General features: G+C 50.8%; 2 protein-coding genes across 2 annotated transcripts in view; one reads left to right on the top strand and one right to left on the bottom strand.

Moving 5' to 3' along the window:
* TRAP1 (TNF receptor associated protein 1) overlaps nucleotides 1-15412 on the bottom strand; it is a 28326-nt gene extending 12914 nt beyond the window's left edge. Inside the window, exons 1-4 of the mRNA XM_069809752.1 lie at nucleotides 15275-15412; nucleotides 8906-9076; nucleotides 7385-7467; nucleotides 6834-6974 (exon numbers count right to left, since the gene is read on the bottom strand). Coding sequence (XP_069665853.1) covers nucleotides 6834-6974; nucleotides 7385-7467; nucleotides 8906-9076; nucleotides 15275-15365 — 486 coding nt within the window. The 5' untranslated portion in view covers nucleotides 15366-15412. The remainder of the gene's footprint in view (nucleotides 1-6833; nucleotides 6975-7384; nucleotides 7468-8905; nucleotides 9077-15274) is intronic.
* The window catches only part of VASN (vasorin), a 347445-nt gene that overhangs the window by 21952 nt on the left and 307811 nt on the right, over nucleotides 1-17682 (top strand). The gene's annotated exons all lie outside the window — the stretch shown is intronic.

The following is a 17682-nucleotide window of genomic DNA, read 5'->3' as shown; positions in this document are numbered from 1 at the left end:
AGCTAGAAATGGCCACCCTTTCACACAGGACCCCAACAAAATCTTTTCCACTTTGTAGTCCAATGTATTTTCAGTCTTGCTCCACACACATCTTCCACAGAAGCAAAGGGCAGGCTAACGCTCTCCAGGATGCCACTTCTGAAAACCAAGTGCCATTTGCCCTCCCAAATCCCAGCAGCTTCTCTACCTGACACAAACATCCTGAGAAGCTGCTCTTACAGGTTCTCTGAGCCACTCTGTAAGGCGGCAACAGCACAAGAATTAGCCAAGTGAAAGGTGATTCTCATTCATGTGAGGAATTCATCTCCACTCGAGTACCTGTGAGCACAGTTATCACAGCTGACAGAAGCCTGCACATCCAGAAGCGGGCTGACACACTCTCAGTGTTGTTAATGTAGGGGTGGGATTCGGCATGCAGGAATCAACAAAATGAGCTGGAGCGGAACTGGCTGCTGCTAGATGGCTCGGAGGTGAGATGCTAGAGTGAATTCTGGCACAGCATGCCTCTACCACCCATGTGGGGCATTTACTGGGCTTATTTACTAGCAAAGTAAGTTAATGTTAGTACATATTTTTTAATATAGAGTTGAACTCCACTGAAGGATCAAACTGTGGTCAACTTGTGAGGTTACTGAGTGAGGTGCCATGTGGGTAAGACGTTTTTCTGCATCCATACAAGTCATGGCACAGCAACACCTTTCCCTTGATTAAATATGATAAGGCCAGTCAGTAGACTTGGCTGAGAAGAGGGATGATGCCCAGTAAGATCTCAACAGTGGGAGATGAAAAGCCAGGAAAAACAAACAGGGTATGGCAAAATCTCAGGAATCTGACATGGTCCCTTCCCCCAGGGAAGAAAAAGCCAGAAAGAAAAGTTTTCAGCATCTGGTTCAGGTTTTGTTCATGCCAGACCCTGAACAGAACTCTTAACTCCTCTGATCCACTCCTATTTATAGCACAGCATGTCATTCCCAAATTCCAGTATGTTAAAAAAAAATATCCCTACCCCGCGAATTTATTTAGCTATTGAATTCCGAACGCCCTGCCAAACTTATTGCAAAATGCTTAATGACAGTTCCTGGAGACTAGTTTGATGAGGGTGAATAGCAACGAACAAAGAACACGGCTGAAAATGGTCTGCTCCCCCAACAGCGACGAGCCGCTAATAGGGAAAGCGGAAAGCGTCTTTTTAGGTGGCCGGCCGAAGATCCTGGCAAAGCCGACATTTCCTACTGCAGGAAAACACCTGGGTGGATAAGATGAAAACGCCATCAAGATTCAAACCGCTCTTGCCGCGTATGTGTTTCCTGCAGCTGGCCTTCGCACTGCGCTTCTCGGCTCCCTTCACCAGATGGTGCTGCTCCGGGGAACGGGGAATAAAGTGGTGGTGGCGGAGAGACGGAGGAGCTCGGCTTCTGCAGAGCAGGCCCTCTTCAGCGGTGGGAAGCAAATGAACCTGCCCACGAACAGCCTGCCTCGGACGGACGCAAGCACTAGCAGCACTAGCTCCATGAAATCCAAGGAAGGAGCTGGCGGGACTTCCACTGCCCTTCTCACATCGTTCTGTGCTGCGCAGGCTGCTGCTCGGCCTCTAGGCGTCTTTGCCAGGAACCACCGTGTCATCGCAAAACCCCCTGCAAAGACTTTCTGCCCGCCATCAGCCAGCGTAACTGCAAGGACTGCCGTTGCTCCACCAACATTACAACTTTTCTTCCCCTGCAGACAGTTTCGAGCCCTCCCTTCAGTCTGCAAGAAAAGTTTTATCAGGCTGAAAACAGCCACAGCAGTTACTCGTAAAGCATGAAGCAAATTGTACATGGGGCTTCACAAATAACAAGATGTGAGGGCTATGTTCAGAGTTTAAAGTGCTAAATGCTTCTCCACAGCTTGGAGAAACCAACCACCGTATACCATGAAACGAAGTTCAGTGTGCTGACACTTCATTAGCTGAAGGTTAATTACAGAAGCCCTTCTGTTACTCAGCAGAACAACAACCTCCTCACCTGGCTGAATTTCCCTTCTGGGACTTCTTAGGGTGCAGAGTAAACAGCCTCCCCCTGAACCATCCCCTCTACAAGCCCTGTCGCTCTGCAAGACAACACAACAGGCTACAGACCTTCATCCCATCTTCTGAGGGACTATGAAGAGTTCTAGGACCACACTTGTACTACACTTCTAAACTAATTAACATTTACCCTGAAGAGACAGCAGGTGAACATTGCTTTTAGCACCTTTGTGTGTGTGGAGACCTCCCAGATACAAGGCCTGCTGTTGAACTGCACGGGACACTTTGTTCTAACCTTTGTGGCATGGGTGCTGGATATTGGCAGACACTGTTCTGTGTAATGATGGATGGATAACTGCCAGGCATGTAGTACCTAAGGGCTCCCACCATGAAACCCTCTGCATTTGCTCCGCAGCCCTGAGGACCTCTGACTTCCTTGACAGAGGGGTAAATGAACCCCTTTGTCTCCACTATCTGTCTCATCAAATCAGTCAGCCCGCAGCTCTTGTATTCATATCATACTTTTTGGTAAAGCAGAAACAAACTGCACATAATTACAGCAACAAATCCAGTTTAAATCAACAAACTGCTTAGTTTAGCTGGTAAACAAGAACCTAGGTAATGTAACATCTTTGCTCATTACCTGAGTCCAATTTAAGATATTGCAGAGCCTCGTTACACCAAACAATCCATTAACTAGCCATGAACTGCTGCCTTTGCCACGGCTGCATGTGAAAGAATGCTTGCAGTTAGAGGTACGTATCTGAGCTACTGTGCCTTTCATTTCGCTTTGTTGCGAAACGAACACTCGAAACACTTATTTCAGTGCAAAATCTCAACAGGGCATCAGAAGAACGCTGACTACATAATAAAATAAGGACATGCTGCTTTCACCAACTGATGAGGTAATAAAATCGCAAAACATCCGATTAGCAAGTGTCCCCCTGTTCTTTAAATACCTTGCTTAAAGAGACTTAAAATTCACAAGACCAGGACAGCAGCCACACTGAAGCAGCGTTCTGGTTTAGAACCAATACGGCATCTGTAGCAGCCACAAATGGATAAAAGGCACAATAAAACTGATGCGCACAGATACAAGATAATCTTGGCCTAGTATGTGGAAGCTGTCCAAAGCACAGAGCCTGAGGTTTCCTTTCCTTTCCAGTACCCTGTGTTAACACTATTTTCAACAATGCTGAGCATTGCTACAGGCTCAGCCTCCAACCATCCAGGTCTAAATGCCCAGCGTTCAGAAAAGTACTTCCTCTTATCCACCTTGAAATCTGACATGCTCTTATTCTGGCATGAAGAGGAAGAAAAGAAAAGATTCTGCACTTCCTTCCCTAGGCCGCAGATTATTTGAGATGTGTTTGTATTTCTCGTTCCCTAGCTTATTTGTTAAAGATGATGCAACAACTGGAAGCTCTAACCCACCCCTGCAATCAGTGGCACATTTCTGTAAGCTTAACTCCACCTAAGGCTTGTCCAAGTACAGCCAGCTTTACCCCTCCATCTCTACCTGCATTATTGTCCATCTCCTGCTCCCCTGCTTCCTCAAGCCCAAGTGGCAGATGGATGCTGCAATGCTGCACACAGCTAGGGACGTAACCCTCTCTCTGCTGCAGCCTGGTAACACAGGGTGGCTGCCGGGACATGACCCAACATGGAGCGGGACCAGCTCCCCACCTGCACTAAGCTTTGTTGGACATGTGGGTTCACCTGCATTGAACTGCTAAAGCCCAAATATCTCAGTTCTTTATTAGAGCCTCAGGACAGCCCAGTCCTTGTTGCAGACTCATAAGCCAGGAGAGATCTGCTCAGCGATACAGGGGGCTGTTGCAGGGAAGAGTGGTGTTTGCAGTCATTTTAACTCCTCCCAAACACAGCAAACTTGTTATTTTGTGGCTTCACAGACACTGATTTTGGATTACTCCAACAATGAGAAGAAAGCCCAGCAAAGAGAATTGAGCAGCCCAAGCTCTGGCAGCAATTATGCTGCTTACCCATGTTAAAACAGCAGTCACACTCCCTCACCCAGCAGCAGCTATTAGCTCTGTAAACATTTCAAACAATTTCCTCTAAACTGCTAGCACTGTCCTAGCCCTAAATCAAGCACCAGCAACGAGCACGGCTCCAGCCTCCGAGCCCACACAAACACAGGGTTTCCACCAGACACAGCAGTATGGCAGAGCTGCGTAGCAGCAACACCAACTACACCGCAGCCAAGCGCCTGTCACCAGCCGGCCACGGGCAGCCTTGTGCAGGTGTTGAAGGAGAGCTCTGTGGTCACAGGGCTTTGGGGTGTGGAAGGGGTTCTCTGTTCCTACCTCAAAGGATCCAGAAAAACACGTCTGTAAAGCCTTAGCATGCAGAACTGCAGAGCTCTGCAGATCTGTTCTCGTTGAAAACACACCCGCAACATTTTCAAGAGGATTTTCTTAAGAGATCTGACCTTGCAGGCTATGGCTGCTACCAGATGGAGCTGTCCTAGAAACAGAATGAGGCAGTTTTCAAAGGGGTGGAGAAAACCATGGAATTTGCTAAAACAACAAGATGTTGGTGAAGGAACTGATGTGGCGCAATTCAGTGGACTAGACAGTGAACATTTCCCTCTTAATAGATACAACACTCAGCAATGCTTAGGTAGGATATCCCTGAATGAGGACATCATATTAAAATTCTGAGTCTTGCTATGCTTACAAATGAAATTCAGCCCTGGCAGAGAAGTAAGCAGAACTGCAGTCACTTAACAGAGATTAATGTAGTCCTTTACTGGAGCATGCCTGTAACAGAGGCCGTCATACGTTACAGACCTGCCTTTTCTCAACCGGTGAGACACAGAGAGATGTTACAGGGCTTGGAGGATGAGGGGAGAGATCTAGCAGATCCTGGGGCCAAGAGCGGCATGAAGATCTGAGGACAAGGACCTAGGAATTAGACTGAGACAATGGGACCTTTCTAGAAAAAACTGGGGGGACCATTGCTACAGATCACACATGAGGGACCTGGTGCTTCTGTTTTGGTGGGTCCTAGTGAGTACAGAAAACAAAAGAGTGACTAAGGGACAGGTTCATCTCTGCATCAATCATTGCAGGCAAGTTTTTTTGTACCTTTGCATTCCTGAAAGGTAGGGAAATGTTCTGAATGAGGCTTGTTCAAACTAATCATTATATGCAGTATGTTTCTTCAAGAGGTTATAAATAAACCCTTCGCTGGAGGTAAGAAGCTTTAGGCACTATTGAGAAGGCAAACCTATTAAAAGAGATTGGAGTAGCGCTGTTCTCTCCCTTCTCAGAGTGCAGTATTGCTGCAGTTAAAAGCTTCCTAGTTAAGACTCATTTAGTCGCATTAGAGATGCACAGGCAGCCAGGTAGGGGGTTATAAAAAGACAAATCCCTAACATGTCTAATTGGGTATGACGTCAAATGCACCCTATCTGCAAGGTGAGCAAACAGGTCTCTTGACCAAACTGCCAAAGAAGGGGACAGCTTCCACAGTTAGAGGGCATGAGAATGTCTTGATGGGTTCAGAGGCTACGTGTCCCCTATGACTGCAAAAGGGAAAGATGAGAGCAAGACAGGAATGACACCCTGCTTGGGGCTAAGTGAGAGCTCATTAAGGAATCAGTGTTACACAGCAGTCAGAAAAATGCAATAGTCAGGTGTGATAGGAATAGCAAAGCCTCTGCATTACGGTTTGAGAATCTTTGGGTTGATGATTGTGTTGCCCACGGACGATCACTAACTTCCCCATGGCAACCACAGCTGCTTGCTCTGCAGAGAAACAGAAGTGTAAAAAAAACTGAGCAGCCTCTAACAGCCAGTGCTTTTGTCCCATGTGAAAAATATCAGATTGTGTGCTTTGTCTGCGCCACGTCTCCCCTGGACCTGCTATGGTCAGCCTTCACTCACACACTGCTGTCTGCCTCATTCACCCTCTCCTGAGAACAGTCCTCCCCTACGCTCCCATGGCTGACACTGGTCCACAAGGAAAGATACTGATTTGCCTTCTTTGCATTAAGAGCTTTGCCAAGAAAACACCAAAACTGAGCCTCAGCCTTCCACCCTGGACAACAGCCACAAACAAGAGCAATCAAAGTACAGAAAGAAGGACCAGCTCCACCTTCCTTCACTGCACCGAGTCCCACAAGAGAGCATGCTTACACTGATTGCCCCGCTCCTGCCAAGCATTTTGCCACCAGTAGGGAACAATTAAAACCAATGCTGCAGAAAGGAGGACACATAAGTGCTATGGTACTCCTGCAATCTATAGTCCCACCTGTATGTTAGGGCAGAGCCTCAGCCTCAGCTGGACTTGGCCTGTCCTGGAGCAGGAGGAGAGAGAGACAATCAGCAATGGGAGGCTCTTCTCACCAGCCAGCATCGCCCAGCGACTGAGGTGAGAGGGAAGGTCTGTAAGCTACCATGTAACACCTCAGACTTAAGGTGGTGAGGGAAATCCTCCTCCAAGGTCAGGATGAAACCAGACTCCCAACTGTTCCACCAGTGAGAAACGCACACACAACCTGGGAAGTGCACCAGACAAGGTACTGCGAGAAAAGCTGCTTGTAGTTCCTAACAGGGAAGGAAAGAGCAGCAAATTTTCCTATGGGGATGAGTGTGAAGCAGATAAATCGGTGGTTTCTCATCAAATCCTGAGGTTACAGCCTCATGAACCAGAGTCCAGATGAGGACAGAACACTTCTTCAGGCAGGCTTGGGAATCCATGGGACTGTGCTGCCACTCGGCTTCCACTGATCCTTCATGGGACAAAGGCTAGTGATGAGAGGAGCAGGGAATAACACTCTCCTGTTACCAAAGGGAGGTACCTGGATAGTGATGGTTCCCTTTCCACTGTCTGTCTGCAGATGGATCTCCATCTCTGGCAAGGCCTTCCCTTCTGCCATCAGCCGATGACGCAGTTTCTCCAGCGCATCACTGCCATTGGAGATCAGCTCCCGGATAAATACCTGGGGACGAGACACAAACTGACACTGCAGCCTGGCCTTGTCCACTGCACGGGACTCCCAGAGACCTGGGAACTCATTGCCTACTCACAAACTAATTACTAACTCGCTAGAAAAAGAACTGTGTTTCCCCATTATCTGCCAGGAGAACAGTTTGTCTGAACTCAATATTATTAAGTGCAGAGGCTCTGAGGCTCACAGAGTCACCTGGCCATACCTACAAATTGTTTTGAAAACACATTTTCAAGGTGTCTTAAGAAAGCATCATTCAAGAAAGCATGACATGTGAACAGCACAGGACATGCTGGGAAACTGAACAGGTATTCTCCCAGCTCAACCATTTTGGATGTACCCCTTGACATAGACAGGGCTTTGCCAACAGAAAATCTACCAGCAAGTAGTGGGTGCCTTACCTCCTTTTCTGAGTACAAGGAACGGGCAACAATGTCCAGCAGTTTCTTCGTTTCAGCCTGAAACTCATGTTTAGAGGCTGCACCTAGAATAAAATCACAAACACACCTTTAAGGCGCTTCACCAGGGTCCTCTTGGGAAGGAAGGCAAAATTGCAGTCTTACCACGTGCTTCAGCTTCCCAGGAGCAAAAGCCTGAAGCACAATGGGACACAGGTAGCTGTGACCTCCAACAAGATGACAACAAAGGTGGTGTTTACACACCCCTATGAGGCAGCATGCTTTGCCAAGCAGACACTTGGCCTCTGCACCTCAACTCCTGGCACACAAACCTCAAGGCAGTCAAAGCCTGCAATACGGGCACATTGGTCACCATGTCTGGGCTGCAGAGCAATCAATAAATGAGAAGTGAAAGGTGATTCCCCTTGCTCCTTATGTGTGGCTCCATGCGATCCCCAACTGCTCTCTCAAGTGCCTCCTGTGGTTTATATCCTGCCTTCCACACTCTTCCTTGACTCGATTTTCAAGGGAACCATCGGCACATGCGCTGCTCGAATAGCTTCTACAGCCAGGTAACATTTCTCATGCCCAAACAATACTTGGAGCCTTAAGCAGAAAAAGGCAGATTCTCAAATGTCTCTGTGGAGCAGGCAAGTGAGTACATACGTACAGCCACCTATGCAGGTAGGTAGCTGTGCCCAGAAAGAGAATCTTCCTCAGAAAGAATAACACGACAAAACATCGCAGCTGAAAGACCATCCTTGGCCTTTTAAAAACAGCATTTCTCCTGCTAGAGGCATTAGAGAACCCTGAAGCAACATGGGGGAAGTCACAGGTCACACATCACCTCTGCCATGCCTTGCTGGCAAGGACCTACATTCCCTAGTGACAGGGTGAAGCTGGGGTGCGGACAGCAGCAGGAGCAGTCCATCAACCCCACTGGGGTCTTCACAGCCTGGTGGTCTCAAAAGTACCTGCCAGAAAAACCACGGGACCATGGAGTTAAGATGCTATTTCTGTGCTTGAATAACTCACGTGACCTTGCTTTAAAGCACTTCTCCCTGAAGATGTGCAAAGCAATTCATTCTAACTAAAAGGTTGACACCAGGATTCTCATTAGACCTCCATGATCCACACCAATGACCTGGGCAGGCACAGCTTGCTTCTGGGACAAAAAATCTCTTTTTAGGCAAATTCTAGAGCCTGTGGAGCGCCTACATATATATATGCATGACCATCAGTTGCCTGGCTAAGCCCATAGATGCAACTTCTCGCAGCCTTCACGGCCTCGTTCCTCAGTAAAAGCCATTCTGATTTGCATGTTCCAGTTTGGGGAGCAATACAGATTCAAACTGTAGTCTGCCAGCTAGGATGTGATGACCACTACCTGCACCTCCTCCAGAGGAAGAAACACTACTGCAGAGGGCTCACCCTCGTAGTCAGGGCACAGCTGCACCCAGACCTTGTCCCAGGTCTGCCTGCACCCCGAGTGTGCTCCTACAAGACATCTGTGTTCGCGCCCACCTTTCACATTCTCTGTGTTGCTGATGATGGTGTGCAGGGGCTCTTCTTCCTTGTTCTCCGCCGTCTGTGTGCTGTACGTCCGGATAGCAGAAATGCTGGTGGCAGGAATGTTGTACCTGAGGCTCCAGTGAGGGAGTATTTGTCTTTGGAGACATGCTGCTGCTCCTTTTGCTAGAAGACACAAGTGAAGATATTTCAGTATAAATCATAAGTATCAGCAGCAACAGGAGCACCCTTTAAAGGTCCCACTTAAGCAATCCCGTGGGGAGTTACACTGTCCAAGCAAGACTGAAATTCCCTCCTAATCAAACACCCACCATTTCCCTCCAGCACTGCCTTCACTGCATAAGAAAGGCAAGCTGCTACTTTGGACTGTCTCTTCTGAATTAAAATTCTAGCCAGAAGATGACAGTTAGAAGCTTTCACAACAAATTAACTGGTGAGGAAGAGGCAGTCTGCAACTTTCGTTGTTGCTACCTGGCCAAGCTGAAGACAACAGGGAACACTTGAACTCCCACATTACTGCCAGTGAAGACATAAAACCTCTGTGCAAGTGAGGCAGCCTGCACCTCCAGGAGATGCCTCTGCTGCACACGCAGCTTCTCTGGATGCTGTACTAACAACTTACCATCAGGCAGGCCTCCAGGCACCAACATCTATTTCCTCCCGCTCACTTTCATCCCACCGACAGTAACTGGCTCCTTTACAACAAGCTCTCTCCCATATATAAGAACAACTCCAGCCAGCCCTGTTTGGCCCCTATCAGCCAGCTGAGCAGTTACTTTACAGCAATAAATATTTGGCCCCTGACTGTCCGAGCACAGTTAACAGAGCACAGGGATTACATCCCCCAACAAAGCCAGCTCTGGGGTAAGCAGCACATGCAGCAACAAAGCCGCTAGTCAACAAAGCAATCAGCGGGGAAAATGAGAGACAAGTGAAGAAACGGCATGAGCCCCCTTAAAAGGACTGGGATTCCCCATTCTCCTCCTTCCATTGTGCCCAGGTGAACCAAACAGTCTTCTCTCTGTTGGGTGATGAAACAAAGCCAAACCTGGCGACAAAAAGACCATTTACAGCACTACAGAGCTCTGTCCAAAGCCAGTTACTTGGCGTGATTTCTGAATTGTAGCAAGAAAGGCCTGTGCCAGAGTTAAGAGCCCAGAGGGTATGGATCTGAGCGTGCAGCTGCGCTGGGGGCAGGCGGTGACTTGGCCTTTCCCAACCCTACAATGAACATAAACGGACGAGGCTGTTTTGGGAGGCGGAGGAGCGACCAGGATGGCCTGGGCAGAGGGGGTTGAATCTGGACAAGCAGCTAAAGTGGCTGGAAGCAGTGACAAGCCCAGGCTTTTCTTACGACTCACTCTGTGCTTGCAGGTTGTTTTGTCAAGCATGAAAAGGAGGCAAACCCTACATCCTAGGCCTGCAAGAAGCACATTTTTGAGGTGTCCTTTCTTCAGATGAATGGGTACAAAAACACCCGAAGACTGAACTGAGAACCACGGGCACGGTGACAGTCCCTGCAGTGCACCCGTGACCTCTCTGGAAACAGCTTCTTTGGCCATCCACAGCCCTCCAGTCCAGGTGACCCGCTGGGAGAGCCTAGCTCCCTCCTGAACCTTCCTCCACCTTATCATAGGCCTTCAGTGAACTCGGTGTCCCAGCCCTTTCACCAACATCCCTCGTCGTCCTCCAGCTCATCTTGTGAGGTCTCAGGCTACCTTCACAAGTGCTCTGCAAAACTCCTGCCCACCTTAGCAGGTACTACTGCCAGTACTGCCGTGGAGAACAGGTCTTGCTGCTCCAGACCATAAGGCTCACCATCCTCTTGCTCACTCCAGATGAGGTGAACACAAACCCCTGAGCTTTAACAGTGCTTCTAGCTCCTGCACCTCATCCCCAAGAGCTGATCGAGGAGGCTGTCAGTCCTCATTCTTCCTCCTCCTCACAGAAAGCTCTGAATCAAGATCCACTTCTCCAGCCAGAAGCTTGAATTACTCCCCAGTCATTCTGCCCTTAAAGAAAAGAGCCCACAAATAGTTCTTAATACATCTGAACACCTCCTACACACATAAGTGTTTGCGATCTGCAGCACAAACAGTTCTGCTGCATTATCACAAGACAAGTTCTTTATCTTTCATTTCATGAGCCTTTGTTGGGCTCATCTGAGAAAGCAACCAGGAAAACAGCCCCGGTGACTGAAGTGGAAAGCAGTGGAGAACTCACTGTGTGGCTGTCCAGCCTGTCGAGCTTCAGACAGGAAGAGCCTGAATCAGCCCAGGGTTTACGTATTTTTATTAATGCATTTACACAGGGTTTACATGTTTTATACTCATTTTATGCTAGATGGTGTAGGATATTCCAAAAAATCTGCACTCGTACGTAGGCACACATACACACGTTTCCCAAACAGCAGAAATAAAAGAGGGAATTTTGCTCCCTCCCTGACCCCAGGATCCAAAAGAGAAGCTGATCAGCAGCAGCTCCGTGCTAACCTTAAGGTCACTTCTATCATCAGATCTCCAGGCAGCAAGGCCCCAGAGCCAATAAACAGGTCACCCCCCCAGCCCATAAACAGTAGCTGACTCTAGAAACTACAGCTACTTATAATTTTTTTGATGTATTCACACTTTTTGTCTCCCTACCTCTAAAGCACAATAGTAAATCACCACCCGCCAATTCAGAAGTTACTTTTGGATTTGGGTAATGTTTGGTCTTATCACCCTTAATTAACAGCCTGTCCTGTGCCAGGTAGAGACAAGGCTCATTAAACGCAAGCTGCAGCATCTTCAGAGCATTTGTCTCTTGCAGAGCCCTTGCCTGGCCAGCAGGGGAAAGGCTCCTGGCAATTCTGCATATAAAAACACAATTATTGGCACACAAAAGCTATTGAGAAAGTATCTGCTGAGTTAACAGGTTAAGTGACACTCAGAATGAGCCTGAGAAACAAATTCCTAAGACCAAGAGACAAAGAAGGAATGGCTCCTGCCCCAGTTGAGCGCTGCGATGTGCTGGGGCAAATCGGGTCTTTTTATATCGAGTTAATCAAATGCTGAGCTTTATTTATCACACTCCACATACCTTCCTATTTGCATCACTGCCCCACCTGCACGATAAAAGATGGCAGATACCCAGATTACTCTCCAGCTTCCAGTTCTCTGTGAATCCTAAGTGATCCTGTATGTGTGCTCAGACTGGCCTTGCACACGGGGAACATGCCACAGAAAAGAGAATGACCCTTGGTCTCAGGGGCTCCTTTCAATCCAGGCACCAGGATGTCTCAGTAATTCCCGAACCCAACCAACCCCCCGCCGAAAACACAGCCTCTTCTGGGAAAAGGACTGCAGTGAGCCAAGCTGAACATCAGTTAGAAATTTAGGGTGGGAAATCGAGCACAAAGCAGTACGCAGCTCAAAACAAAGAGGAGAATTTGGGTCAGCAGAAATTACCATAATAGCTTGATTGCTGTGCAGTTGCAAGCCTGAGGATGCTCTTGCAGAGAAGTGCACTAGTAATAAGACATTTCCAGCTCAGATCTCATTAGAAGAAAGGGCTCTCTAGCTGGGCACCAGATCCCGTACGAATCTAGGGAGAAGAGAGTCCCAGACTGATCTGCTCACACCAACACATCTCCCAAAAAACTCTGCACCAGCTTCAGCCTTCAGCATTGCGAGAGCCAAAAGAAAATGTGGCCAACTTTGCACGGCCAAAGGGAAGGGACGGCTGTCCCCGCAGCCAGGGATCTGTGCCTGCATCCAAGTGAAAGGACACCACCTCCTGCTCCTCCCTCTTTATTTCCACCCCACACAGCTTCTACTTGCTATTTTTTCCCTGAATGACAGGTTAAGGAATAAAATTCTGGCTCTGCTCCCCCAATGGAGGCACACGGCTTCTTTCTCAGATACGGATGCTAACAAGCCACTGGGGATTTCCGTGGTGGAAGAACTGAATTGCCCAGAAACACCAAAGTGGCACTCAACGGCACAATAAATATCACAATCTGACCCTGATAGCGACCCTATTTGTCACACGATTTCCTCTGTCACATTTTCTCTTCATAACCCACAGGGAAACCACAGACCGCACTGACAACCTACAAATCTGTCGATTAGGAGCCAGACAACAGATAAGGAAATACTGAGCACAGTACGGGCTGCTCACAGAAGACATGCAGGAGGCTTCTCACCATGCCTCGCTTAATGACAGCTCACAAGCATGTTTCCGGACCTGCGTACTGTGGCCTCGATAAGACAGTACATCCCGTAATCGAGTCCTGAGGGTTTGGATTTTCTTAGCCCTCAATCTTGTCAACTATCTTAGGTGAAATCTTGAGCGCACCCCTGGGAAATGCAAACCCTTCAGGCTCACCTGTCAGGTTACCTAGTACTGAAATGGCCAGGGAACATAAACACTGCTGCCTTCTGCTCCTGTCCCAGCACCCTGCTGAGCCGAACACCCTATGCACCCTGTATGAGCCGAGAGATGAACCTGGACATGGTGCGCACCCTATGTGAGCCAAGATAAACGTGGACATGCTATATACCCTATATGAGCCAAGAGATGAACGTGGACATGCTGTATACCCTATATGAGCTGAGAGGTGAACGTGGACATGCTGCGCACCCTATGTGAGCCGAGAGATGAATGTGGACATGCTATATACCCTATGAGAGCCGAAAGTGGACATGCTATATACCCTAAATGAGAGCCGAGAGATGAATGTGGACATGCTATATACCCTATATGAGAGCCGAGAGATGAATGTGGACATGCTATATACCCTATGAGAGCCGAGAGATGAACGTGGACATGCTATATACCCTATACGAGAGCTGAGAGATGAACATGGACATGCTATATACCCTATGAGAGCCGAGAGATGAATGTGGACATGCTATATACCCTATATGAGAGCCGAGAGATGAACGTGGACATGTTATATACCCTATATGAGAGCCGAGAGATGAAAGTGGACATGCTATATACCCTATGAGAGCCGAGAGATGAACGTGGACATGCTATATACCCTATGAGAGCCGAGAGATGAACGTGGACATGTTATATACCCTATATGAGAGCCGAGAGATGAAAGTGGACATGCTATATACCCTATGAGAGCCGAGAGATGAATGTGGACATGCTATATACCCTATAAGAGAGCCGAGAGATGAAGGTGGACATGCTATATACCCTATATGAGAGCCGAGAGATGAAAGTGGACATGCTATATACCCTATGAGAGCCGAGAGATGAACGTGGACATGCTATATACCCTATATGAGAGCCGAGAGATGAAAGTGGACATGTTATATACCCTATATGAGAGCCGAGAGATGAAAGTGGACATGCTATATACCCTATGAGAGCCGAGAGATGAACGTGGACATGCTATATACCCTATAAGAGAGCCGAGAGATGAAGGTGGACATGCTATATACCCTATATGAGAGCCGAGAGATGAAAGTGGACATGCTATATACCCTATAAGAGAGCCGAGAGATGAAGGTGGACATGCTATATACCCTATATGAGAGCCGAGAGATGAAAGTGGACATGCTATATACCCTATAAGAGAGCCGAGAGATGAAGGTGGACATGCTATATACCCTATATGAGAGCCGAGAGATGAACGTGGACATGCTATATACCCTATAAGAGAGCCGAGAGATGAAGGTGGACATGCTATATACCCTATATGAGAGCCGAGAGATGAAGGTGGACATGCTATATACCCTATATGAGAGCCGAGAGATGAAGGTGGACATGCTATATACCCTATAAGAGAGCCGAGAGATGAAGGTGGACATGCTATATACCCTATATGAGAGCCGAGAGATGAACGTGGACACGCTGCGCACCCTATGCGAGCCACGAGATGAACCCGGGCACACCGTGTGACCTGACGTGCCACAGGCCCTGTGTGAGCCAGCAGATGACCCGGCGCTAGACCCTATAGAAGCCTATATGAACTCGCCTCCCAGCAAGGGGGCTGGCCGCTGGCGGCTGCTGTTCGCCCGGAGCGCGGCTCCCCGGGCTGACGGGCAGACGCTCCGGCAGCTCATGGCCCACCTCTCGCCTCCGAAGGACCGGCCGGAACCGGCCGAGAGCGAGGTCGCGCTGCTTGTGCACACACGGGCCCCGGGCGGGTGTCCCCGCCGCCCCGAAGGACGCGACAGACGCCCGCAGGGCCGCGGCCGAGACCGGCAGACCGGCCGCCCCCCCCCCCCCGGCCCCTCACGCCGCCCCGCCCCGGGCCCACCCCGCCCTGCCGGGCCCCGGGGGCCCCCGCCGGGGCTCCAGGCGCGCGGGCTCGCAGCCGCCCGGTAACGGCGGGCTGGACGGCGCGGCGGGGCGGCCCCAGCTCACCTGCTGCGGCCCGCGGCCCGGCCCCGGCCCCGGGGCGCAGCAGAGCCGCCAGGCACCGCCCCCGCCGCGCCGCCGCCGCCGCCGCCGCCATGCCGCGCGCGCCCCCGCCTCACGCCGCGCCGCTCTGCCCGCCGGCGCCTGGCGATGGCGTCACGGGACGGGGGCGCGCGGGCCTCCCCCGCCCGCGGCCGCCGTGTGACGCGTACGCACACACGTCACGCTCCCCCCTCCCCCCCCGACCCGCGGGCCTCCTCCGGCCCGGGCGGCCCCCGGGCTCCCCGCTGCCCCGGGTCCGGGCCTCCCGGCGGGGCCTGGCTGCGCCCGCAGCGCCCCGTCCTCACGGCGTGGGCCGCGGCACCCCCGCGCCTCTCTCCGCTGCCCACGTTGCCCTTGCTGCCGACGTGACCGGTCGCAGCCGCCGTTTGGTGCCGGCTCGTCGGCTGCCGCGCCGCGGGAGGAGACGCTTTGCCCCAGCTGTCTCCGGGAAAGCCGCCGCCCTCGGCGCCCCCTCGCAGCTCTTCACGCCGAGGCCCTCCTTGCTCGGCTCCGCTCGGGTTGCCCCACGTTAGGGTCGGCGAGGCGGATCCTCGCCCCTGCCAGAGGGTCCTGCTGCTGCGGGCTTTCGGGGCTCTCCTTCTGCCTCTTGCGACAGAGGTCGTACCTGGACGCCGAGGCCAGGACACCGCTTCCAGACCTTCCCTGTTTTGATGGTTAAAATCCCATCCGTGTTCCTTCTACCCTGAGGACTTGTTAGCAACGAGAAGCCACACGCAGGTTGCAAAAACCACCCGCCTCTCGCCCTGCAGCCGCCCGCGAGGGTATCGCACAGTTAATGACCCAGTATTTGCTGCAGGGAGCCCGTTTCATGCGACAGGAGCTCGGCCATCGCAGCCGGCAGCGCTGGGTGCACGGCCTCTCTCCCAGCCTCCTCACGGAGGGGGCTGAGTAAAGGCTGCGCCGGGCTGGGAGCAGCCCTTGGGAAGCCCCCGTGTGCTGCACCTTGGCCAGGCTCCCCTGCTCGACTTCGGGCAAATTGCTTAGTATCTCATTTTCCCATTTCTCTGAAATTCCTCATCTCCTGGGGCTGCTGTGAGCATAGATCATCGAGACCTAAAGGGCTGAGGTATTGGAGAAAGGCTTTGGATGCGATGGGGGTGAGAGAGGAAATAAACCGCTCTACTGAGAGCCCAATTTGGAACGTGCATGAGAGCAGAGCCTGGCCTCAATGAACACCACAGCTAAAAATAAAAGATCGAGCAGGTCTCATTTCAGTGAGTGCTAACCACTTCCAGACAGAGGAGACGAGGGCCTTCAGGAGGGAACCATGACCACCTCACTGAGACAGCTTTGTAATCCCCAGGCTCAGGGGAGTTCGCTGGAAAAGCTACACGTGCAGTTCACTCGTGCTTGCAACTTATCTTTGCAACTATGCTGATCCACGTGCCGTTCTGGAGGTTTGCATCTAGAATACTTGCACGCAGTGGGGTTTGTGTGGTGCTGGATGTTATGGATTAGGTGCAACAAACCCAGCGCGAGCCTTTCCATCACTCCAGCACCCTTCTGCTGGGACTGCATTTCCACCTAGAACCAACCCCAGCCCCTCCTCAAGATTACCTGTGCTGTGGCCGAAACCAAAATGACTTCTGAGCCCATTTCAAAACACTTCCCTCCTACTGCTGCATTCATTGCTACCTCCAGCTGACCCCACAGTGCTCCGGAGCATTACTCTGCCACGACACTGTACCTGAGCTCTTATATCTGCTGTGAAACACCCAAGTTCTCCTCCTACCTCACCTCGCACTGCGTCACCCCCTTCCTACCTTGGGTGCGCTTTGACCACTCAGCCATGCAGCGTGTTCCTGCAGGGAAGGCTTGGGGACTGCAGGGGATCTGGTACAGGTGCTCCCCTCTGTTCAGGCTCATTTTGACCAGCCGGCAGTTGGCACCGACTGGCTTCAACTGCTGCCCTGGCAGTGCGCTGGGGGGTGGCAGAGATCACCCCGCTCCCCATTTTAACTTCCTGACCGTGGAGAGGAAGCGCAGGGAAGGATAGATGGCCCCCAAACAGCAACCTGCGTGCTCTGCCATGCCTCCCCAGCTCCGTAGTGGCTGCTAGATCTTCACTGCACTGAGAAAACCACAGACTCTAGTTTGCTTGTAAGCCATTAACTGCTTTCACTTACTGCTGTATGCTTCTGCTGACTTGAAGGAATGTTACGCTGCTACGGCTGCAGATATGTACCGCTTCTGGCTTCCAACAGTGACCGACAGGGTTACTGTCCCCAGCTTTTTGGTACCTGCTGCACCCCCGGCAGGAGGGCTCCTCTTCCTCAGCCCACTGCTGTGGTTAGACCCGCAAGCCTTCACTCTAATCCATCCAGGTGGAAGACCAGAGCAGGGAGCACTTA

Source organism: Haliaeetus albicilla, chromosome 22 (genome assembly GCF_947461875.1).
Source record: "Haliaeetus albicilla chromosome 22, bHalAlb1.1, whole genome shotgun sequence".
Lineage (NCBI taxonomy): Eukaryota > Metazoa > Chordata > Aves > Accipitriformes > Accipitridae > Haliaeetus > Haliaeetus albicilla.
The sequence above is the reverse complement of the archived record's forward strand: the minus strand, read 5'-3'. Positions and strand labels throughout refer to the sequence as shown.